Source organism: Clavelina lepadiformis, chromosome 1, assembly GCF_947623445.1.
Source record: "Clavelina lepadiformis chromosome 1, kaClaLepa1.1, whole genome shotgun sequence".
NCBI classification, from domain to species: domain Eukaryota; kingdom Metazoa; phylum Chordata; class Ascidiacea; order Aplousobranchia; family Clavelinidae; genus Clavelina; species Clavelina lepadiformis.
In genome coordinates this window covers 1,597,133-1,623,010 of record NC_135240.1, presented here as the reverse complement: position 1 = coordinate 1,623,010, position 25,878 = coordinate 1,597,133, and the positions used below count along the sequence as shown (strand labels likewise).

Below are 25,878 nucleotides of genomic sequence, written 5' to 3'. Positions count from 1 at the left end.
TCAAAAACAAAACGGCTTCATTCCAGAGCGGTGGCTTCGTCTTAGTTCGGTATGAACCTGAAATCAAATAAAATTTTACATAGAGTAACCAGAACTGTATACTTTGTGGCGAAGCTGGTACACACGTTAACCCTATCCTAACCAGACTCGCGAATTTACTAAAAAACTAGGTGTGGCCGACTCCGCACACACCTTTTCAATCGTTAATTACTAGAAAACTATACGTCGTAAACTGATCGGATTTTGACAGGTTAGTAGAAAATTCATCTGGCTTCCTGTATACATCATAATTGTAAAACTAAAGAAAGTGAATTTAGTGTAAATTAAGTATTTCTAAAAGTGACACATTTCTAGAAACTCTTCTTGTTAAGCCGGGTCCACCCGGTGCAGAAAACCAGCTGACCGCGAGAAGAGAACGAAAGAGAATAGTTAGTCGAGTCATGAATGCGTAAATGGGTAATACGCTTCAATGCGGAAAGCAGAGGAGAATTATGATATATCGCAATATCTTAAAAATTACAAAATAAAACTTTATCAAACAAACATGGACAGATAGCTGAATATTTTTTAGGAAAAGTTTTCACCAAATTTCAAATTTTTACAACAAACAATGCAACTGTACGCCACGTTTTGCTATGAAAGTGTTCGGGAGAAGCCAAGCCTAGTTAGAATAGGGTTAAGAGATATTCGCATAAAACCATTTGCTACTGGAAATGACCTTGAGCTGAAATGCGTAGTAAAGATTTAGTTTTTTTCAAATTAACGATCTTAAAAATTCAAAAAACTTTTGTCTAATTGTGCTTTCCAGATTTGACTCATCTTGCTTTGCACAACGTTGCTTTTAAACTCCAAACTTTCACTAACCCATATTCAAAACTATTTGAAAGTAAGGTAAAGTAGCTCTGATCTTCGCATCTCAAAACAGCATACACTAAAACTATCAGAAACGTTTAATATTCTGTCGTTTACCTTTCATTTTAAGGACAAGAAAGGACAAAACTTTCAATGAAAATGCATTTATGATCTCGATTCTGATTTAACATCGGTTGCAAATCACCCCAGCAAAATAAGTAGCAGCAGAAGCACAAGTACAATACACGAGCAACGTGTTGTAGGGCTTATAACATGCTGCTCAATTCTGATATAACTTCGCATTACATACATCATGCTTCGTCAAAGATGAACCCATAAGGATATGTCATCTATACATACACTGTTAAAAAAATCTTGTAAAATTTACCCCTTAAATCTTGGCAGCAGTTTTTACAAAAAATATTGTAAATTTTCCTCTTAAAACATTGTAAATTTTACTTATTTTTTTCGGAAATTTTCATATCTTTACCTGTAAAATTTCTGTAGTATGGTCTGTAATATTTACTTACTAAACATGGAAAATTTGTTGGTTTAAAGTAGTAAAATTTACATGGTTATGTGGTATTTTTGATGTGAATTTCATTGCGTGACTGAAATGCCAGCACCCAACTTTTGCACTTAAAATTGAAAACCGACCTTAAAATACATTTACACAATTTATTTTGCGTAACTTGAATTACACAAAACTTTTTGAACATGAAACACATGCCCACTAACTAAATGATAAACGTAGAAAACAAATCATAAAGTAGATCATACAACAGGAAAAACAGGGGTGTTACACTTTGAACAAAGAAAGGTTAACGAAAGGAAAGAACGATTTCTCTGCATAATTTTAGTGATCACTACAAGCTCGTGATATCATTTTGCAAAGTTTCAGGATTCTAGAAGGAACTTCATGTTTCTGACGTTTCCTGCTGATTGGCCCATTATTTTTTGCAAAGTACCTTCACATAAAAATTAAACATTAGTAAGTCAGTATTTTACAGCAAAGTAATTCTCTTGCACACAAATGCAGTACCTTTGAACAAATTCCAACGTAAATTTGGCTTTTTGTGGATATTCCATATCAAACACAAAGTATGACGAATACAAATACAAAAAACTTCGAAAAAATGAATCCGATTGAAAGAGGACTTGTCTTTCTATCGACACGACATATGTTCTTCCAGTCATAAGAGAACTGCCTGCAATAAAGAATAAAAAGCGTATAAAGACAACAATAATATAACGGAAATATTTGACAAACAGACAGGGGGAGAAATAGAACAACATAAAGTTAACCATACCAAATGTGCTAATGAATGGTGTGACTGGTACTCTGCTTAATGTTGTTTCCATAGAAGCATCTTCCTAAAACCCCAAAAACAAAACTTAAAAAGCTGTTATAACTGGTCAACCTTGACAATGAATCCAACAGTTTACTTACAGCAAAGACTTCATAGATAGATTGCTTTTCTTCCTTGAAGAAACAAGTCAGCAAGTGAAGAAAGTATATTGCATATGCTGATTTATTATTGAAACGTCTGGCTTCTTGCTTTAAATTTATAACCTCCTCTTTAAACCTTCCCTTTTCATTTTTCAAAGCTCTGTATATAGTGTACAAAAATAACTTTTAGGTATGTCTAAAAATCTATGGTATTTACATATCTGTGCAGTCTTGAACGTCTTACACTTACATATTACCTTTATCAGCGAAGTCAGGTAAGGTTAAAATTGCCTGTATTTATGCTAAGCCACTGAAGTACATCAACAAGTTTCACCAAAATTGATAAATTTATAACACATGTACATAGCGGTGTTGTGCAACCCACTTGTAAATGAAACTTGCTCGATTTGTAATGGCATCCAGTAACTCATGGGAGTCAATTGCCTCTCCTTCCATAAGTGTATTGTAGTGGTTGAGCAGATGCTCTTCATGCAGAAGAAATGGCCATTCTTCTTTTATTTGAGAAATAGATTTCTTTTCAAGAATAACATTTCTCTGCAACCGGTATGTTGTTTGCATTAGGTTTGCAATTTTAGACTTATCTTGATGACTTGTATCTTTCTTGTATTCTTGACATAGCCATAAGCGGTGTGCATTAAGGGTTTCTTCACATTCCATGCGTTGGTCACACTGTTTAGCAGGAGTTATCATCGCTGAGGTAGAGGGCATGTGATTTTGCAAAACAGGTTGTGTGATGCCAGCAAACCTTTTCCTTTTGCGATGACAATAACTAACACGATCAGAAAGCTGTGATGTCAGGGATTCATGACCAGTCCCAATAGTGATTCCATCCACCTCATCTTTAAATGATTGAGGATACTTAGACACAATTTGGTAGGCAATGGTAGATAACTCCCGACGCACCGGACGCTTGGTTTTCATGAAAATGGCATCGACTAAAACTCTCACCATTTCCAATCGTAGGAGTGGATCAGGTACTCTAAAGTTCTCGCAGCTTTGAAGCAGACCTTGGGGAAAGTCATTCCATGGTATGTCAAACCTATAAATCCAGTCTAAGCTATCAGTAGTACTAGAAGAAGAAACTTCTGAAGTATCAGAAACATTTGATACATCAAGCTTGGAGGAATCAGAATAATCATGATCGTCATCTGACATAAAAATAAAAAATGATGAAAACAATTTACACAGTATCAACCAATCATTGCTAAACAAAGAAATGTAAGTCTAGATATACAACACATGCATTAAAAACTCCAGCTTGCATATATACAATATACCTTGCTTCCAACTGGTTATTAATTTGCGTGCTTGTACTGGCTTCAAAACTGGGAGTATATCCTTCTCAGACACGTAAATTAAATCTTTTTTGTTTTCAACTCCCAATGATTCTAGTGTGTTTTCAAGTTGCAGTAGCATTTCTTGAGGCAAATTGGGTAAAACTTTCAAAATTATCTTATCCATTTTGCTATAAAACAAACGGTTAATATGAAAAAAGAGACACCGCAGAAAACTGCCAGTAATAATCATAAAATTTCACCTTCACTGTACATGATGCAGTATCACTACTACGTTCTACTTTAAAGCATGTTTTAAAACAAATATTTTAGCATCATTAACAACATAACAATGCAGCGGATAAAAGCTATATATATCACACAAATCGATGCATTTATAGTCAGCAGATGCTGATCTTTGAAGTTCAAAAGCACCATATTGTGGCAACAGAACAGCAGTGTGTTTAGTAACAAGTGCATAAATCACATTAGCCTTCACAAAAAATAATACAATTTCTCCCAAAAGTAATTCATCATCTAATTTTTCCAAAACCACATGTTTCCCAATAGCATATTCAGTTCCCTTAAATACAATTTTCTTATAGAATTTACATTGGGACAGTTCATCATCAATAAAGTTTCTTAAAATAGTAGAAATTTCTGAAGAAAAATCATTTCCATAGGATGAAAGGAACTGAACATCGGAATTAAAGAAATTAGTTTCTAATAAATATGCTTGCAACATTTGATGACTCTTCGCAAGTGTGCTAGTAATATTTATATAATTCCCAGAATGCTTTACCACTCTCTTAAAATATTGATGCTTACTTTCAAATCTTAAAGTCCAAACGTTAATTAGAGGACCAAAATGCAATATTAACCATGGGTAATGACAAAGATAATGATGTTTTGGGCGAAGAACAACATCTGCAAAAGCTGTGTGTCTACAAGCAATGTACTCACGTATCCAAACATTTAACATGCAAACAGTTTCTATACATAAGTCTGGAGCACAAATGACACGTACAATTTCGTTGAGTTTCGTAAACATTTGCCACACCATATCATCACTATCCTGCACTTTATGAAAAATAAGCAAAGGTAACATACGTAAAAAACACCAATTTTGGCTGGCTGTACCGTTGAGCTTTGTTAGTTTTTTTATCACTGATGGCCTATTAACGCGATCTACATCACTATATGGAAAGTTTAAGATTTGGTGATTGAGATAAGTCAAATCAAACCAACCAATAGAAACGAAATGTTTAATGATCAATGGTAAATCATAAGCAACTACACCTTCAAATAAATCGTGAGCCAAACATGGAGGAAGGCCAGGTTGAGCAACATGAAAAAACCTCAGTTCATTAAATGGGGAAGCAAACTTAAGACCATTCTCTTGAACACTACTTTGCAATACATCATTATTGTACGATTCTATAGTCCTCATTGAAGCTACACTTAAGCAATTATCAACAAAACTTGAACGTTTTATTTTACAATAACGGCACATATAGCACGATGAACTAAAGTTTGTTGTAAATCCACCTACCCAGTGACTTCCAAGGTTATCACCTGTAATGCATAAAACAGTTCCACGCAATTTGTCCCCAACCCCTACATCAATACCTTCATTTTCCAAAATCTTTAGGTCTGCTATAAGGGGAGCAAACAAAGAAGCCATGTAATCAGAATTCAAATGTAAATATTTCTCTTTGCAAAGCAATACCAGCTGAAAACAGTCAATTTTTGAGCGACAGTGCTTGTAAATATTACCCAATGCAAAGTAAACAGCAAATATCTTATGCTTTGACTTGGCTGCACCCAACGGATTGCACACTTCAAAACTGTCTTGGTACAAAACAATTTGCAGAGCTTTCATACCATATTGTTGAAAGAAATCACTTTGCTGAAATGCAAGTCCATCTCTTATATCATGAAGACCAGGGTCAGAGTTTTCAGGAAACAAAAACTGTTGCTTAACGCTGTCATTTGAAAACAAAGCCTGAATTGATTTCAAAATTGGCACATAATGAAATTGTAAACCCCTTCCTACCATTACTTCCAAAGGATTTAATTTAAATGCAATGGGATCAACATATGTGAATCTTGTTGAATAATATTGCTCACGAGAGTAAGAAGAACGCAGCGGGCCTATTTCATTTACTAAAGAGAAAGGAGCAACCATTTTTGAAAAAGTAGACAACAGATTGTTTATTTCATCTGGATTTGCAGAAAGACCTGATAACAATTCCTTAAAGCAATTTTCATAATAAGACTTATGGAAAGCTTGCAAAGTTCCGAGTTTTGAAATTATTTCATTAATTGTATTGTCTGGAATAAGGTGCTTATATTGCAATGAACAATAGAATAATGCATATTCCCAGGTTAGCACACCCATGTCTACAGATGGAGTTCTTCTACTTAATTCTCGGCTTACTGTACTGCTACCAGATAAGTTATCCGAATCCATATTAGAATAAATGCAAGCAGTTGAAGAAAAGCCTTGCTCACTATTATCCAGCTGATGTACATTAGAGCTTACCAGATACTCTACATTGTCATTGGTTTTAAAATGACACCGCGAAATATGCGACGAAAAGGATGACACGAGCCGATATTGTCGATCACATTCTGGACATTTCACCAAATGTCCTTTTCTAATATGACATTTTATGTGACTTCGCAAAGAAGACATGTCATGAAATTCCTTGTTACATATTGGCAATGTGCACTGAAAAACTACTGTAGATGCCATTTATCGTTAACCAAGGCTATACCTGTAAAAATACCCAAAAAAAAAAAATCTATAACAATTCTTACAGGGTACGGTACCCGACTGGAAAGTCTGGCAGTTTGACCAATTATCGTGCCAGCAGACGCAAATTTTGGTGTGGTAGCATGTACTGAAACCTAATTTTTTTGTTTCATTGTTACAAAATTACACCATCACATCAAATTTTACGTCTTTGCACGCGCGATTACTCGTCAAAAATTGCCTTACTTTTCAGTCGGTTCCACTAGCCTACTGCTACAACGTACCGGTATTATTTGTAGCCTGTACTGTGATTTTGTCAACAAAGTCTAGCTAGACTTAAAACTTTGCATTGTAATATCCAGTTAAACACTCATTCTTCCATTAGTTACATAGCCTACTTCAAAGAAATAACACTATTAACTTTTCAACCTAGCCTACACCTCTCAGGATCAGATGTTCTCTAGACTGCGGATGACCACGCCCAGGCATTTCTTTCAAGATTTCGCATGCTTTACAAACACGTGACAAGCATAACTCGATTTCATTGGTTAATTCTGAATTTTTAGCAGCAGGAGGTCGTCTGTTGCGTAATATTTACAGCAAATTAGGGTAAAATGCATTTACAATCAAGCATGTAAAATTTTTCCGTCAATTTCACGGTAAATTTTACAAATTTTTTTAACAGTGTAGCTCACTACGCCCGAAGTGTGCTGATGTCAAGTTGTTAAGAAAATTGATCTTAATGACATAAATAACGTAGTTTGTTTGCCGTCTTTCTGCCACAAGCACGTTAAAAAAAACGGTATAGAAAAATGGTCCGCAGCGCGCCAATGAGAGCTCTGGCGTTTTTGCAGCAAGAAATGATTACGATAATAAACAAAAGAATGATTAATAAATAGTTCATGGCTATAGTTCTGCAGCTGAAGTGTTAGCTGGTTAATTGGATTAGGCGTGAGCATGCGCACAACAAGATAACATGTTCGATCAAAAGTCGTCATGCGTTCTTAGCGATAAGCGGCAGTGGTACAGTTTATACACGGCAGTACAAAAATATGTGTTACAATAACAAAGTATAACATAAAAAAACGCAACACAGAACTATACGGAACTACAAAACGAAACTTTGCTACGGTGTAATAATAATTAAATGACGTAGGAACTAAAACAACGGTTACTTTTAAACGACAGAGTTCACTCTGCTGTAATCAACAGCGACTTGTTCTTGAACTTTTCTTTCCCCATACATGTTGGATACAAGGTGATCCACGCTAGACAGGTCGCGATTGACGGGAAACTATAAAAAAAATAGCAGATAAACTTAACAAAAGGTATGGATACATGTTTTATTAAAAATTTAACAGCGGTAAATCAGGGATACCTGGAGATCATTCAAAAATATTCAGTATAGATGATTTTAACATGGTGTATTAAAATGGCATTTTGATGTGATTGCCACTGCGTTTGCTATCACGTACGCTTGATGACATAATCGCAAACGATGGGCCTTTGTATAAATTGAAAGCAAAAAATCAGTGACTTTTACTAAAGTGTACGAAATAAGTTTAATTGTGGTGCCCATGTGTCATCAAATGATTGCAAGAACAACTGTATGAGAAGGTCGATATTTTCAAATATTTTCAATACCGTTTGGTCTTGTGTGTAGGCTAGGGTTATGACTAGGAAATATTTTTTTTCCTGTAGCAGCAATCAATAAACATTTTGGTATAAATTTAGAAAATTATAATTATTTCGTTCAAATCGTAAAAAATATCCCGCACAAACTGAATTTAATTTTTGAAATTGGTCCAAATGTAAAAAAAAATTACAATTCATAACTTATTTTTTGCTACAAATTTAATGTTCAAATATTTGTCCGTTTTGCACTTCTGGTAAAGTTCTTCCATCAATTTTACTCCCCTTTCTGCAATTATGTTAGTGCGTGGCCGTGGGTCATCTACACCGGACGTATCCAAATTCCAATGGGTTTTAAGGCACTTTAAGGCTGCAGGACATTCGAGCTCAAAGATAGCATCAAATAATCTTTGATATATTCCATCTTTAAACCTTTTGTTAGAAAACAAGGCTTCCTGCCACGCATTTGCAATGAATGAGCATGATATCTCCAGAGTTAATCTCCATCTAGGGATGAGGAAGTAGGCAATCATAGCATAAATGGCTTTTGAATTCCATCTAGCATTGTGTACAGATAGAAATTTATGCCATTTCGCCATATGCAATTCTGATATAATTTCGCATTACATACATCATGCTTCGTCAACGATGAAGCCATACGGGAGATAAATTATAACGTACAGGGGAAATAAATCTTATCCCAAGATGGCGCGCTTGAGCATAATAGTCGGCAAAATCACCAGGTGCTCAACTTCTGGCTTTATCTCACTGGATTCACACGCGGTATCGTGACAGAATGGCTTATTCAACATTAAAATTCATGAAGGATTTCGCGTTTTTGACCACACCAGTATTATAATGGGAGATGAAAAACAAGCCTGGTTCTATCTGAGATCCGGCGTTTTATTCCTGACATCAAAATCCGGTTTTAAGTTCACATTCGTGAACTTTTATGCTTTTAATCCGTAATTAATATTTCCGATTAATTAATCACTTTAACTAAACAAATCCTGTCGAAAACAAGCTGCTGACGGTGAATTTCAAATGAAATAATAACAAAAATAATTTGCTCCAGGGACGGAAATATGCATTTTATTTTGTTTAACTAACACTTTGTCCTACCACAACTGTGTTTGTCATTGTCGGTTTAAGATATACGTTTTGCTGATTTTTATTTATGGTTAACAAAAAGGACTTTATGACAAATGGTAGATATTAATTTCTAAATAACCAAGTATAGCCTATAGGCCCTATAGTATAGGCCTATAATGCAGAGGCAATGACACACTGTATTGTAACGAAAAGTGATGTTATTTACTTAATTTAACCTTTATCGTTGACGTCACTCGAAGGTGACGACATACAGTAAGTTGATGACTCGATGCTTGACGACGACGCCTTACACATAAGATTAATCTGACGATCCTTGAAAAATAATGAAACAAACAATGTAGTACTGAAGTTGGAAGTTGGAACTAAACCAAAATAACTAATAAAGCAAGTGGAAACGGAATTAAAAAAGTCTTAATTAAATGGGCTCCGTTTACACTTTACAGTGACAACAATCAAAGACAGGAAATTCAGCAATATATAATACCTTGACTCATTAGTATTGTCGACTTCAAGAACGCATGATATCTGCGCAAGCTCGATTACCGTTTGCAAATAAGCTTAGTTTGGATAAATGTCTTAAATGTCCTAGTGATTATGTGTCGGTAATTAAGTGTCACCAAACCGAACCATCCATACATTTGTCGATTCACGTATAAAACTGTGATGTAATTGTGAATGTTGCGAAACCATTTTGAAAATTTCCATATGAATCGTGCAACAGCAATCACAGAAAAGACCGTTTGAATGCCGGTTTTGACGTTTGGCTTGTTGTTTCGTGATTTGAATCTATAAAGTTATGTTTGGAAACCTTGCAATCAAATTATGAAAACAAAACATAAATTGCATACTTGCGATTCAATTTAACTCTTTGCTATTTTTGCGGCGTTGGCGTTCCATAGGAAACGTCTAAACGCGCCCCAAAACACTGCAATTGTTTCGAGTAGCAAAAATTTGAGTGGCTTCATAAACCGCGGTTCTTCACAGTAAATGCTTCCTTTTACACAACTTGATATGGTAAAGTCGATGAATTAAGCAGAAGCAAGCTACAACAATCGCATCGGCACGCAATTACTTGTCACTACGTTATTGTTGGGAGCCGTTCTTGCTAATAAAAACATTAACAATAAGTACAGCGTTACTTGGGCTTATATTTCGTTAAAAATAAGTCCACATTGCAATAAATAGCAAGCCAATACTCTGATTAGCAGAACTGCCAACAAACGCGGTTGTTGGTCATATTAAGCAAAGAATTGCACTTTCCTACCTGCATAGACCGAGACCAGACGCTGATGCGGCGAGCAACTGAGAATAAGGATCTGCAAGACAATGCAAGGCGGTTCAAAGTTTACATTCATAGTAGTGACACTTATACGACATATACAACTTATACGAGTGAAAAATTGCACGAAGTAAGTATTACCAAATGTATCTCGCAACGTTGCAGGTATCAAATTGCACGAAGTAAAAATTACCAAATGGAACTCGCAATGTATACGGCTATCAAATTGCCAAAAAGTATGGTATCTGGAAAATGGTTATGCATTTTGTAGCCATTTCCAGATTAACTTACAAATCACTACTCCAAGTTAGAAATTTAACTAGGCAACTCGCAAAAGGCTATTGTATTGCACAGCGTTTAACTTTTGCAATTTTACTTTTGTGTATAGTAAAGAAACGTATTGCAATTATTTTGATTAAAAAAGTGTTTTAGGTAAAGAACCGCAAGATGAAGCCAGACTAGTCTATTTTTTGAATTTCGACTCATCTGCGTCATTTTTTGTAATGGTTGAGCGAAGCATGATAGATAAGACACACAAGTTTAGCTCAAATTCAGTGTATACAAATTCTTCCTCCCATTCCGTTTTAAAAGTTCTATTCTCCTCTTCATACTTTCTCTTTTTGCAATAATTCCCCAACAACATTTCTTGGATAAACTCCTTTTGCAATTATTGATATAACCGTAACCCACACTGAAAACTAGTTCAGCCCTGACATGCAGCTTAAATCTGACGGTTTACTTAACTACAGTGTACAGGTTAGCACACTTCTTCACAATAATTTTTTCTTCGGAGTGTAGTTTGAATATTACTAACAATCAGTCGACTGTTACTGCTTGTGGTAGAACGCATTGTTTCATAATCTGATCAATTAACTCGTCTAGACCGGAAAAATGGATGTCTAAATCAACAATGCAAATTCATTAAAGAGCCGCAGTTTGGCCACCCCTGCACTAGGCATTGATAACGTTTCTCTTCAGTGTGAGTTATGATATGAATTTTATCATACGAATTTTAGGGCACCTTGCGTTGATAACCTTCCTGAAAAAACAAGCTGTTTGCCCAACACAACCATATGGTGCAATTTTATATTTCATAAATACAACAAAGTCATTGATATAACATGTAAAAATGAACAAATAAAACACAAACAAAAGGATGCAGCATCTGGATGAATGGTTTGTAAATGTTTTTTGGTGCTAAGTTTTGTCCAAAGACCACTTCAAAATATTTAGATCTCCTCAATAGGAGGTTTAATATTTGTTTAATGCATCTGTCATTAAACATTGTCAATGTAGTTTTACAGTGTCAATAGTTTCATGACTCCGCAAATTTTTCTTTTAGGAAAAGGAATGTTGACACACTTGGCAATAAAAAGATCAATCTCCATTGTGGATTTTGATATGAGCTTTTAAATGTTAGCTTTGGGTAAATGACTTGACACAAATTTGGCACTGATAAGGTTTATCACCAGTGTGGATTCTCATATGAACTTTTAAATTGTTGCTTGTGGTAAATGACTTGAGGCAAACTTGACAATGATAAGGTCGCTCACCAGTGTGGATTCTCATATGAGCTTTTAAATGGTTGCTTGTGGTAAATGACTTGAGGCAAACTTGACAATGATAAGGTCGCTCACCAGTGTGGATTCTCATATGAGCTTTTAAATTGTTGCTTGTGGTAAATGACTTGAGGCAAACTTGACAATGATAAGGTCGCTCACCAGTGTGGATTCTCATATGAGCTTTTAAATTGTTGCTTGTGGTAAATGACTTGAGGCAAATTTGGCACTGATAAGGTTTATCACCAGTGTGGATTCTCATATGAGCTTTTAAATTGTTGCTTGTGGTAAATGACTTGAGGCAAACTTGACAATGATAAGGTCGCTCACCAGTGTGGATTCTCATATGAGCTTTTAAATGACTGCCATCTAAAAATGACTTGTAACACACTTGGCATTGATAAGGTCTTTCACCAGTGTGGATTCTCATATGAGCTTTTAAATTGTTGCTTGTGGTAAATGACTTGAGGCAAACTTGACAATGATAAGGTCGCTCACCAGTGTGGATTCTCATATGAGCTTTTAAATGACTGCCATCTAAAAATGACTTGTAACACACGTGGCATTGATAAGGTCGCTCACCAGTGTGCATTCTCATATGAGTTTTCAAATTTCCACTTCTGGTAAATGACTTGACACAAACTTGGCACTGATAAGGTTTCTCACCAGTGTGCATTCTCATATGACCTTGCAAAATTCCACTTGTTGTAAATGTCTTGAGGCACACCTGGCATTGATATGGTCGTTCACCTGTGTGCATTCGCATATGAGTTTTTAAATGTTGGCTTTGAGTAAATAACTTTTCACAAAACTTGCAGTGATAATTACGCTCTCCAGTATGAGTTCTTACATGAGCTTTCAAACTGCTGCTTTGGGTAAATGACTTGTCGCACACATCGCATTGATAAGGTCGCTCACCTGTGTGAGTTCTTAAATGTTGTTTCAAGTTGCTTTTGAATTTGAATGATTTATCACAAAATTTGCAGGAAAATTTCTTTTCTTGTCCTTCTTTGTTGAAAAAGTCTTGTGAAATCCCATCACTGATTGATTTTAACAAAACGTCAACTGGCATACCAACTACTTGACGATCCATTGCGTTATTACTTGTTATTAAACAAACTTATAACCTATTTTCTGAAAAGAACTTAAAATATTTGAAGGTTTTATTGATAGGAGTAAACTCATATAATGGGTAACTCTTTTAATAAAAATATTCCATATCAATAATTGTTTGCAAAATTAATTACAGAGTAAAAAAAGCAGTGACTGTCACATATAAAAACGAAAATCAAAAAGGTTCCCTGTAGTTTGCAAACTGCCAATTTGGATAAATGTCGATAAGTTCACTCACCAGTGTGAGTTCTCATATGAGTTTTCAATATTGCTACTAACGCAAAATGCCTTGTGGCACACTTAGCCTACCATTCGTGTTACTTAGGGCTACCATATATCCTCTTTTCTCAAGAAAAATGATTTTTGCTCAAAGTAGGCCTACATGCTACTGAAAACGTCAAAATGTCCTCTTTTTTACATTTTTTGCTTTCCTGCTTATATTTTCAACACAATTATATTTTTATGTGACTTTTAGGGTTAAACGACAATTAAACGTGGGAAATTTACCGCGAATAAACTAAACAAACGCGAGGACAACTGTCCGTGACGTTAATTTACCTAGAACCAACTGACCTTAAATCATGTTATTACTTTAATCATATAATTTGAATAAACAACAATGTTAATATGCGTAAAAAATAAAAGCAAAGCGTTTGATAGCCAGTTGACCACGACCAATTGTCGCCAGTGATTTTGTTCACGGTCAATTTACGTGATCCCGACTTTTTGGCATGAGGCCTAAGTCAAGTGACATTTCGGCGACAGATTGAGGTCTAACCATTTTTGTTATCATTGTTTTGATTTAGACAACCATAAAAGCTAAATAAAGCTAAGCAATAACGCCAAAAAAATATATTGTGTTTTCTGATGAACTGTGGCAAAAGATTTTTTTTAGAAAAGAGGCCCTAAGTAACACTAATAGAAGGCTAGGCATACAAAACTCGCACCTTTGCTTTGATAATAATTGGTCTTTTTACATGTGCGGTTCATTTGCAATCTTTCTGGCGCACGTTTGAACTTAACAGACCCCAACCTCGAAATTAAGTCAATATGCGCGGATTGCGCGCATGTAAAACCACCAAGGGCTGGTACGGAATTGAAGAAACGCGTGGTCAGCGTTCAAAAAGGTATGTAGGGCTGGCAGGGCAAGTGGTTAGAAAACCCTTTTTAAATCGGCAATTCAGGATGTTTCATAACTACAGTAATTTTTTGGAAATAAATACAACTTCTCTCCTATAAGTTTTGTCGAAAGTATAAACAACTAACTCGAAATAACTAACTAAAAAAGGTCAATTCCTCCTAAAAGAGGACAAATGGTAGGCCTATTATAATTAATTATAATTATAAACTAATAAACTTTGAAACATTGAGAGCTATTTAGTCAAGCGGAAATGCTTCCCACAGAGAGTCAGGGTCTTTGAAACGAATTCGAGAAATTAAATTGAATGGAAATGTCCAAGTGCTTTAACGAAACAAAAGCTGGGTATGACCTCACTCAATCAAAAGCAATAAATCAAACCATCGTTCTCATTATTCTCATTTCTCACAACCATTGAACTCATCAAATAAAACTCATGATAAATGTGATTTTATACAATGACTTAACTGAAGCATAAACAAACATTTGCGGTTTGCGGTTTGATATGTGAGCTAAACTAGCCGACGAAAGAGAAGTTTCTGCAGCGCTATCTACATAAAAAAGAATTCAATTGGCGTGATCATAAACAGTTAACAAGGGACAGTCTCTTTTGGAAGTAGGTGCTATCGACGGGGCTAACCGGGTTAATCTAGCGTAGATCGCCGAAAGTTTTTTGTTGCCCGCGAATGATTTTGCGCAAGGGTAATTGCTGCGTTGATGGCCTGGTTTCTGAAAGGTGGGTGATGAATATGATAAATTATCACTGTGTCATAAATTACCACTTGCTGTATTATTTGTGCAACTGGCCAATGTTTGTGTGTGGTGCTCGTTGTTGCCATGTTTAGTTAAATTAATCGCGTTGGTTTGGTGAATTATGATTTGTGAAATTAGTATTTGTTTGTCCGGAACTCTTTGTTCCATTGTTAGCGTTAGATCGTGGGTAATGAGGTGGTTTAGACACTTGAATTTGTTGTATTTGTGGCTGTAGTGGGTAAGAAATTGCGACGTCTGGTGGTGACCACTTAAGAAATTTAGCACAAATTCGTTTATTAACTGGTGGAGTAAGACTCTCTTGACCTATTGCACTCATTAATTCGCGCATTAAATCTTTGGAAGATAGAACATGAAGTGTCAGATCAGCCAACAAAAACTCTAAATGATCCTCAGTCCTCACGTTTATCAAAGTTTTTCAAGATTTCATTGATTATTATGTCGTAACACGTATGAGCCTACGCAGAAGGTAAACAAAGTAGCCCGAGGTCTGTCGCCGGAATTGCCTCTACCGCTAACAAGTGACGATTAGTTTTTGAAGTGATTTGATAAAGGGAAAATTTATGTTCAAGATGGGAAATCCACGCTTCGGGATTGAACTTACATGATTTACATGAAATACAAAATATTTACATGAATAAATCCTATTTACACATACTATCTCGATAAACATTGACATTTAATCGCTATAAAATACACATAGTTCGTTGCCATATCTCACACAATACTGCACCACAAAGCCTATGCATATAAAGGAATAAACTTTATTGCTTTTTTTTCACTAATACATAAACATTTTAACGCATCTAAAGTAAATAGGTTCTTTTAGATTTTAGAATATTAAACAGCAGTTAACATAATTATTCATCCAATATGTTTCTAAACAGTCTGTTTGCAAAGCGTTTTGTATTCGTCATTTTGTACAAGACATACTTTGTTGTTGTTCCATAACAGTGGTTGCGATTTACCACGGCAAACGAATGAAAACCTCCGACATTGGCTGTTATTATTTTGCAGGCAGGCTAAAACAGCTTCTGTTGCGTTCCTTAGCAGTTTTCTTCTGTTGCGTTCTTTAGCAAGAAACCATCTACTCGACACGAAGAAGAAGACGAAAGAAAGGAGCAAAGTTGAGCGAAAAGTTGATTCATAATGGGGTACAGGAAAACGTACTGATCTAAAACGTTATCAACTTTAAGGTGGTGAGTTTAGAACTGAAGAAATTCGATAAATACCCTTGCTAAATTTGCCATTTGCTAAATAGGGTTAACAAATTGCTACTGATTGTAAACTTTTGCTAAATAGGGTTAACATCATGTGCATGTGGCTACTCATTGTAACCATTTGCTAAATAGGGTTAACATGTCACTACTCATGGTAACCTTTGGCTATTTTACAAATGGCTACTGACTTTAAACGTTTGCTAAATAGGGTTAACAAATGGCTACTGCCTTTAACCATTTTCTAAATAGAGTTAACAAATTGCTACTGAGTGAAACCATTTGCTAAATAGGGTTAACATGTGGCTACTCATGGTAACCTATTGCTATTTTACAAATGGCTACTGACTAAAACCGTTTGCTAAATAGGGTTAACAAATGGCTACTGATTTTAAACATTTGCTAAACAGAGTTAACAAATTCCTACTGAGTGAAACCATTTGCTAAATAGGGTTAAAAATGGCTACTGTATGTAACCATTTACTAAATAGCGTTAACATATTGCTACTGAGTTTAACCTTTTTCTAAATAGAGTTAGCAAATAGCTGCTGATTGTAACCATTTGCTAAATAGGGTTAACAAATGCCTACTGAGTGTCTGTATTTAAACAAGTAAAATGAAATGTCACAGCGCGTCAATTATTAATTATCACCCAATTGTTATTCCTTCAATTGACTCATTGTGACTTCTTATTAGGTTTGTAGATGAAATGCAACACACGAATATCACGTTGGATTTCTAGAGTCAGTAAAGTAAATACACTAAAGAATTGAGCTTTTGCCTTGGTAAACTAGTTCAAGGTAAATGTTGTGAAAACCTTAGCTTACCCTTATCTATTGTGGTAGTTTAGTAGTAACTTTACTAAAGGGAAGTGTTTGATGTTTATCTAAATTTTCTTGAGATTTTCATCGGAGTCAGTATCATAGTAGGCTACTTCTGAAAACAAAAACATTTGCAAAATGTCTAGGCAAAGATTTACAGCAATTCGTGGATTAGAAATGTTGCAAAATATTCTGTCAGACTGCTCGTATGAAGAGGATTCTGACATTGAAATCGACGCAACAGTAAATGCTGCAATAGCCAGTGTTCAGCAGGCAAGTGAATCTGAATCGTCAGATTCGAGCGAAGACAAGTCTGATGTACTAAAATGAGTTTTTACATGAAGTTATTTAGAGCAGGTTTCCAAATATCAAACGGCATTTAAAATGTTATCCATAACCTACCTACCTATCCCGACCTTATCAATGCCAATTTTGTCTCATGCATAACATGCGTTTGTGGCATATTAGCCTGTGACTGTGTTGACTGACGTTTTACCAAATGCCTTTTGTAAAATTGGGTGAAAAGTTAAACAAAGCTTTCGAGTTGTGTTAGTTTTATAAGACTTTGCATCAATCCCTTTCTAGGGCACCTTTCTTAGTTTCTTTAGTTCTAAACTCACCATGGTATGATTGATAACATTTTTGATCGTTAGGTCTATAACCCACGGTGAATTAACTTTACGCCTAACTTTATTTTTCTCATTTCTTTTGTAAAATTTATGGTTTTATCAAACCTAGTAACCTATTTCTAGACATTGGTTCATTGGTCGTCATTTTTTCCCCACAGTTCATTTTCAAATGGGAACTGGCATCTATTTTTACCCCAAAACGAGCGAAAACGATCGATCGCGTGTTTGGTGGGAAAACTCGACAGAAATCTGGAAACGCGCGAAGGGGAAACCTTCGCGGACCCATAATGCAGCCGTTGCCGATTTGGATGTTTCCATTGATTCTGTAGCTTCGCGTCCATTCTGGAAACCGTATAAAGGTAACTATTGACTTGTTACTTTCCAACTGCGCTGAGGTCGTGAGGTCGTTACACGTCGTCAACTCCATTGTGCGGCATCACGCATGACAGACCACAATGAAGTCACAAAAAAGATGCGAATTTTGCAGTTATATTAACCGGGGAAGGCTTGATTGGCCACGGTCGCATTACGTGGAACAGTTGCACTTTTAAAACGGAGAAACTCGTATTTGACTCTTAGGTAATATCGCACATCGCACTGTATTTGAACTCTTACGTAATAACGCGCATTTTGGTACTCGCGCCTCAATCAAGCTCATTGAGGAACGTTTTCTTGACAATACAGCAAGTATGCATCATTAACCTTCTAGGCCGCCGATCTTTGTTTCTTCAGTTCTAAACTCACCATGGTGTAATTTATAACGTTTTCGATCATAGCGTCTTCTCTATCCCACGGTCAATTAACATCACGCTCAAATAGCGTTACATTCAAATAGCTTTGAAACGTTTGAAACTGTTTATCATCACAAGACTTAACGGTAACAGTATACACGATTTGAGATATTGGTTTACGTTTGGAGGCGAAAAACCGACCACCCAATAATGACTTTACATTCTAACTAACCAAGTGAGTCAAATTACCACACACGATTAGACAAACAACTATTTAGGGATTAAACGCTTAAATGACAACGCAACGCCATCTGGGTTCACTTTCTCCTTTACAATTTCAGTACATGTTTGACCATTATTTCATTATTGTTGTTTATATAATTCAAGAGTGTAGATTCAAACAGTCGCTACATTGGAAACGTGGTTGCGGTTTTGGTCTTTGGTATTTTGGTCACAAGAAGGCTGAGTTTGCCTTGAGTAATGACTCTACTATCTAAACCCAAAAAAATAATTCATCACGTTTAGGTAAATGTTACCAAAAAACATGAATCGTTGTAAGTATCGGCAAAGAAAAGGTTAAAAGTTTGCCCAAGAAAATGATGGAAGAAATTTTTGCCTGATTTGGTCCAGATTACGCTTTCCTGCATTCATCTGTTTAAATATTTGCTGATAGTCGTGACACTTTCAACATACAAAGAAGAAGTAAAAAACTCTGATTCATTTCGAATCGCACGGCTGACAATGAATGGAAACTTTCAGGCGATTTTAATGTCTCAAACTTAAGAGCGTTGATCGATTATCACATTGGGATGTATCATTTGGGATGGATGATGTATGACTTATATGCAATGGGCGATGTTTGCAAATCTCATACTATAGTAGCTTTATGGATAATTTCTTACACAAAGGATTCTTCTTACACAAAGGACACAAAGTGAACTTTTGACCTGAGAAAAGCACACTTTTCACGTGCTATACGTCAAAGGGTTGTCTCCGGTACCAATGCTCATAGATTCTAATACTTTTGACCAGCACCGTTCTTTTGTAAGTGATAGATACGACGTTGACTCCTGTGTTTGCCTAGTTTAGTAATCAATACAACAGATATTATAAGGGGAAATGTATGAAAGTAGATTCAATATCCATTAGCTTGATGTTGAGCGTATACCGTATTTGCAAAAGGATTTGATTCAACGATTAAGCAAACAATTGCAAACAGCGCTATTGACATTATATGTCATTGTATAACGTCTAAGTTAAAAGAACACTTTGTGATCTAGCTAGATCGCATAATACTTCCTAGATTGGTGGACTGATTAAATCAGAGTAATCTGCCAATTCTAAACAGAAATACTTTATTATTCGCAAAGAAATAGCAATTTTGTGTTGGTGATGCTTTATGTGTGTATGTGAAAATCGGCTTATTTTTGGGTCCATTGTGTCGTTTTCTGACTTCTCTTGCTCGAAGTAATTGTCAAAATATTTCCCAACAATTAGAAATACAAAGTTAAACAAAATAATCTATTGTCATATTTACATACCTTTCAAAATCAAGTTTGTTTTACATCAAAACAAGCTATTTTCCCATTACTTCCATTGTTCATTTAATTTGTGTCCGGTCCTATGGAGACCATTGTCTAAACAGGTTCTTTGTTCTGGACGATGTTTTTCTTAAAGATCCACACGCCCCATAACATTATGGGAAGTGGAAACAATTAGTCGATAGCTTTACACGTGCTAATGGTTTATTTGCTAACTGAGGGGCAAAACAATTATATACCATATATATATAATTTCCTGCGGTTCCTCACCCATCGGTGCAGTTGAGGTTGGTGATCATGCGTCGGGCGCATCTCAAAACAACGTTGTTGTGGTGAGCTGATATATACGAAATCTTATGTGACCGAAAATTTTTGTGGTGTGCAGTTAATTAAGTTGTTAGTTTTTGTTTTGGCAAACATGTCATAGAAATATTTACACGATTTTAAAACCAGTTGCCAGAGCAATAAGCTTTTTTGTATAATTTTTGTCCCAGCGCGATGACTGAAAAAAGAAACTCAATAAAACAATTCCGTCACCAATAACCGCGCGAGAGAAATTCAAAGCTCGTCCTAAAACGAGAGAAAAAGTGACAAAAAACTGGTAGAAAAAAGCGCTAACAGCAAGGCAATTACTATTTATGCGCGAACCACTAATTTGTTGTCGAGGGATATAACATGTCTATTAAGAATTTTGGACGGCATTTTGTCAGAGAACAAGACCAAGAAGCAGTATTGTAATGACAAGGTTTTCAGTATGAGTGGGTGCAGAGAACAGTTTTTAAAATTTTGGGTATTTTTGCATGTAGAACGAAAAAATTGAAATCATTTATTCGTCGCGAATTCGCCATCATATATTCGTAAACGAGTTCAGTTAAAGGATAGTAAATTTGGAAAAATTTGTTAAAAATTTTATTCTTATTTAAAAAGCGATCAAGAAATTTTTGCAGAAAGCATTATTTGTAAGGATGGTATATCACTGAGCATAACATATTAATCTAAAAGTTACGTTTAAATTACTTGTTACATAATGTTAAAACGTGTCTTATATATGAATTTATATTAGTCTAACAAAAAAATATTTTCCATACATAGATTTATTTTGCTACAGTTGTTTCTAAAAACGTCTAAAAAAGAATGAAAGCAACAGCTTTGCATCACATACCATCGTCTCCCCATGACTACGTCAACCTGTCTCAAGCGGTCTCAAATCCGGCAGCCGCAGCACTACTTCTTCGGGCTACGGACAAATACCCAAGAACGCCGAAATGTACAAGATGCAGAAACCATGGCGTAGTGAGCGCTTTGAAGGGTCACAAACGATATTGTCGTTGGAAAGACTGCCTCTGTGCAAAGTGCACTTTGATTGCTGAAAGACAAAGAGTAATGGCAGCGCAGGTAATACCCACAGTGTCAAGTAAACCAAATAAAAAAATTTGCAAAGTAGGATATACACGGTTGCTTATGAAGATTACATTCAAAGTAGAACTATGAATAAAAACAAAAAGAAATTTAGGAATATTTTATATCCGCTGTTTTAAAATCTGTCTAAATCAAAATAAATAATTATAATTGATGTACAGCAAAAGTTCAAAAGTTTGTTCTTAATAGCGTATTCTTTAAATATGGAAATTTTTTTTAAACAGAAATTGTTTCATCTTTTAATTAATATTACTCTAATATAGGTTGCTTTAAGACGTCAGCAAGCCCAAGAGGAAAATAACACACGAGAACTGCAACTGCTCTACGGAGCTACCCAGAGTTTTTCGCCCTTGAACGCGCAACGCATTGCAAATATTGAACGATCGCCGAAAAAAGACTTTATTGAAAATGAAATTCACAACAAAGCCAACAGCGACCCGTTATCATCATCAGGTGCGTCGTCTTTGCGTGGTATTCAACTTCCCTGGTCAGTTTTTGTAACTGTAAGATATGACTTGAACCTTAAACGCGTTGTTTTTTAAAAGTCATCACAATACGTACGTTCGTAGGCGCGAAACGTGCGAGATACGACGATTATATCTCAAATGATTGCAATGGAAGTTACGGTTTCGTGTCGTCATCACCGGTACATCAGCAACAACCGCACTTGGACAACAGCTCGGCCAAATCTGTTCATTCGGACAGCGATCAAAATGGCGACACGGAGAGAAAGTCCGACGTCACTCGCTCACCGCGATCGGACGACCCTAGGAAGAGTCCCCCTTCTGGTATGAGTGAAAACAGCTCACCGGCGTACAATGAAAGTCGATACAGTCCTGAAAAACCTCACGCGAGTCAGTGGCCTGCATTGGATATCGACGAATCGCCAGAAAAGCATTCCCTTCTGTCACGAACTGACTCAGCTGACCAGGCCAGTGACGTAGCCGAAAATCAGCTATACGATTCAAGCCAGCTAACACAAACGCAAAACCAAGACGCAACAAGGTAATTTCAATTAACTAAATTACTGTATAAAGTCAAGTTAATCTGTAAATATTAAGTCCATATAATTCGCTGTAAGTTATAATTATAATAAATCTAAATAAAAAGAAACCAAGAAAATCTATCGTGTTTTTTCATACAGTGGCGGGTTTGAGATGTTATGTGGAGTTTTTCCCAAACACAACGCGTCGCAATTGTCTTCAATTTTAAAAAACTGCAACGGCGATGTGGTGAAAGCAATACAAAAGGTAATTACAGTATATTTCTAGCATCGAATGTGGGTAGTAAAAATTAGCACGAAACTACGTGTAAATTGTTGCGCACTACCTTCAAAATTCAATATTTTCTTTGTTTTTTTTCAAACATTTATAAGTCATATGTTTCATCATCCTACAGGTGTTAAAATTTGAAGATGAAATTGCAAAAACTTCACCACATTTGGGATCACCGAGAGACAACGCAACAAATTCTCATGTTCAGTTAAATTACACACGTGATAGCGCACGAGATCCCATTAACCTATCTCAACAAAGCGGTATGTTTTGTCCTAAAAATAGCAACATTGCGCCATAAAGATTGATAGAGGGTAATAATATTAATATTTTTTCCTTCTTTTATAGCAGGAAGCTGCAACACGAGCCCTCATCCAACCGTTGACGGTGACGCAATATCACCAGGCACACCTCCCATCGGTGATTTGTCGCAAGCCTACAAGTTCCAACAGGGTTCAATGGGTGCACCGGCACTGGATGCTCGAACCGCATTTTATCCTTTTGTAAACGGTTCGCTAGCAGGCAACTCCTTTTCAGTGCACACTGCAGGAAAAATTCCAGCGACTAACTTTAATGGGGCGTTTAAGCTGGGCCAATTCAGCAATTCCTCAATAAGATCACGTTATCCATTGCCGGGACAGATGCCGATGTTGTGCTTTGGAAATCTTTCCCCATTTCCATCATCTTACGGCCAACATCCCGCCATCCGAGGACTCTTTGGCGGAGTTTCTCCTTACGGATCGTCTTCATTTATGCCTTCTCTTACCGCCGCCGCAGCTGCCGGTATTCGACCTGCCGCCACTGACGATCACAAATTTAGCGACTTTATGCGCTTTATGAGTGTCGCTTCGTTTAACAAGGACAAGTAACTTGCTCCTAAAAGGCAATCTTTGATCTAAAGGGAATATCGTTCTGTTTATCTGCAACACAACTCCTGGAAGACTGTCCAATTGGTCAAATTTAAAACAGAGTCTTTTGACAAAATGAATAAATGATTTGTGCTCGAGTAAGTTCATTTCTACGATCTTTCGTTTATATTTTTCTTCTTTAATATTCTTCTATTTTATGTTTTAATTTGTTAATGTCAGCAAACCGATCATTATAACGATGGCAGCCTTATAAAAGTCGCGCAAGGCCAATGGATTGTGAACTTATATTTCTTCATTTGATAGTGTTACCCCCGTGGACAGGAAAGCTGCATGGACTGAATATGCTACATTATTAGCAAACCTTTATTTAATTCTATTGTCTATGCCATAACACTGTAGTTTATATATTGCTGACTATTTTATGCGTATTTGGTAAATACGAAATAAACTATATAACAAAAGCAAAAGAACTGATTTGGATGGAAATTCCGAAACATTTCAGGTGGTCATGTCAACATTGTCATTCTGTCAATAAAATCAACTCATAACCTGATTTAAAATAAAAATGCGTAAACAATATATAATTACAACTTTAATAATGTAGAAAGCTCCACAAACGTGAATTATATAGCTGAAATTATATAGCTACGACCAAAGCAACTTCAACAAATCCTTTTGCATTGTACTGTGATCAGTGACGAACATATGATCCTGATGAACCGTCCCAAATTCGGGCGACATACCACAAAAATTAAAAAAAAGAATAATACAACAACAATTAGCAATAGGGGTTGAAAGAAAAAACAATCAACAATGACTACAAAATGCCGTTACAAATAAGCTTCATATAGACTGACAAGCATCAAATAGTGACGAAGGCACAACTAAAGAGAAAGAGTGCTGCTCTCGACATGCCCAATAAACTGTCGTGTTCATTCCATTTGACACTGACAAGAAAGGCCTAGTTGAGCGTCTCTTATGCCTTATTAGTTTGTGTGTCCAAAATAAACTACTGAAGCAAGTATCTTCAAACACACCCTTTTAATTATCATACGCGGTATAAACTGTGTAACAACGAAGCAAGTCTGTGTTATCAACCAATGTCAAATATTACTTGTTAATAAAATATCAAAGTTACGGCAATAACGCATAAAACAAAAAACATAGCACCTGTAAAACACCCAGATGTTATAGCCGTTTGTGTCATAGTAACCTACCCTTGGCCTAGTCTAGCCCTGATTACCATGAAGTACCTACCGAGATCCACCTTGTTGGTCAAACTGCTTTTATCTTATTTTGATTAAAAAGAGCTTTAATTGTTAACATTACACTTGATCCTTTCTACTGTAACGTGAATCTTTTAGCTGTATGCAAGGCCGTGACAGCCTCGAAGCGAGTTCTTGAGTTAATCAAAATAATTTAATTATTTAAATAGTTAGTTAAAGAACTTTGAGGTATCGGTAATTATTTAAATACAGTTTAACAGACGATTCGCCAGGACTGATAAAGCTGCTGGTGTTATGCGAAATTTCTTATTAAACCAAGTTGAGTATAACAAGCTTTTACTGTTTGTAACAATGATCCACAATGGAAGTAAGCTCAGCGTATTGATTTTATGAAACAAAATTCATTTCAAGTCAATCTGCATATAAGATTTTACTGCTTGCGTAACCGTTAAGTGCGTAAGTCAAAATAAAATGTGCAAGTTTATCAAATTCATCACCACATGCATTATTAATATGGCCGCCAAGCTCACAACCGCCATGGAAATAGTGTAAGGCGCTGCGCACGACCGGCGCACGCCGCCGCTTTCTATCAATTAATATTTCACTTTCGACAATATGTTAAAGATGTTACGAAAGACAGAAGGCAGGGCGCCTGTTCACAATAAAATTGGTTTCATTATTCTCGGGATTGCTTATGCACTTGCTTATATCATTTTAAATATTAATGCGACGGTGCCTGCTGTATTTTATTTTGAGAGTCGTAATAATTCGACTTAATTGTCGCATAAACTTCGTCACGCGAAGCTATGATCAGAATGGGCTTTTGCTATGCCAATTACGATCTGGTGCAAAGGCAGGACCTCCGTACGCGATTATGCTCTAAGATAGGGTCTTGTCTTTATTTCATTCATTAATTGTCACAGCGTGGTTAGATACTATCATACACAAAAATTACAGTACAAGCCCTTGCTAAAGGTTTATCAAACCTGTCACGGAAAATTCAATTTGTTGACCGTGAAACACATTAAATAAAATGCGCTTTTTCAGGTATGTTACGGCAATTAAACGAAGACTTATTGAAGCAAACAAAGAAGCTCACATATTGGTCATGTCCTTCCCTGCCAAAAAGAAATTGGCTCTTTTTGCCAATAAATTGGCTTTTAACATCAAAAAAAGAAATTGGCTTTTAAC

The 25,878-nt window shown here is 36.0% G+C and overlaps 3 protein-coding genes across 3 annotated transcripts; 1 reads left to right on the top strand and 2 right to left on the bottom strand.

Moving 5' to 3' along the window:
* Positions 1-1,248: 1,248 nt before the first annotated feature.
* LOC143465988 (uncharacterized) lies at positions 1,249-6,809 on the bottom strand. Its single transcript, XM_076964560.1, has 6 exons — positions 3,601-6,809; positions 2,688-3,471; positions 2,303-2,462; positions 2,163-2,226; positions 1,895-2,060; positions 1,249-1,820 (listed from the first exon to the last, which is right to left on the bottom strand). Exons 1-6 carry the CDS (start codon positions 3,848-3,850, stop codon positions 1,709-1,711), a joined length of 1,536 nt encoding a protein of 511 aa, XP_076820675.1. The 5' UTR covers positions 3,851-6,809; the 3' UTR covers positions 1,249-1,708.
* Positions 6,810-11,795: 4,986 nt separating this feature from the next.
* Positions 11,796-12,530, bottom strand: LOC143451307 (uncharacterized). The gene is made up of 2 exons (XM_076951803.1): positions 12,150-12,530; positions 11,796-11,927 (listed from the first exon to the last, which is right to left on the bottom strand). Exons 1-2 carry the CDS (start codon positions 12,528-12,530, stop codon positions 11,796-11,798), a joined length of 513 nt encoding a protein of 170 aa, XP_076807918.1.
* Positions 12,531-21,033: 8,503 nt separating this feature from the next.
* On the top strand, positions 21,034-23,461 carry LOC143451207 (doublesex- and mab-3-related transcription factor A2-like). The gene is made up of 6 exons (XM_076951691.1): positions 21,034-21,294; positions 21,582-21,771; positions 21,888-22,323; positions 22,463-22,568; positions 22,717-22,855; positions 22,941-23,461. Exons 1-6 carry the CDS (start codon positions 21,034-21,036, stop codon positions 23,459-23,461), a joined length of 1,653 nt encoding a protein of 550 aa, XP_076807806.1.
* Positions 23,462-25,878: the final 2,417 nt, after the last annotated feature.

Excerpts from the sequence above, each read along its gene's own strand:
- LOC143451207 (XM_076951691.1), top strand. The coding sequence starts at position 21,034 with ATGAAAGCAACAGCTTTGCATCACATACCATCGTCTCCCCATGACTAC. Across the intron at positions 21,772-21,887 it reads CGACCCGTTATCATCATCAG|GCGCGAAACGTGCGAGATAC; the intron begins GTGCGTCGTCTT and ends GTACGTTCGTAG. Across the intron at positions 22,569-22,716 it reads TGGTGAAAGCAATACAAAAG|GTGTTAAAATTTGAAGATGA; the intron begins GTAATTACAGTA and ends ATCATCCTACAG.
- LOC143465988 (XM_076964560.1), bottom strand. The coding sequence starts at position 3,850 with ATGATTATTACTGGCAGTTTTCTGCGGTGTCTCTTTTTTCATATTAAC. Across the intron at positions 2,463-2,687 it reads CGAGCAAGTTTCATTTACAA|AGCTTTGAAAAATGAAAAGG; the intron begins GTGGGTTGCACA and ends CACTATATACAG. Across the intron at positions 2,227-2,302 it reads CTATCTATGAAGTCTTTGCT|GAAGATGCTTCTATGGAAAC; the intron begins GTAAGTAAACTG and ends TTGGGGTTTTAG.
- LOC143451307 (XM_076951803.1), bottom strand. The coding sequence starts at position 12,530 with ATGCACACTGGTGAGCGACCTTATCAATGCCACGTGTGTTACAAGTCA. Across the intron at positions 11,928-12,149 it reads AGTGCCAAATTTGCCTCAAG|CGACCTTATCATTGTCAAGT; the intron begins TCATTTACCACA and ends CACACTGGTGAG.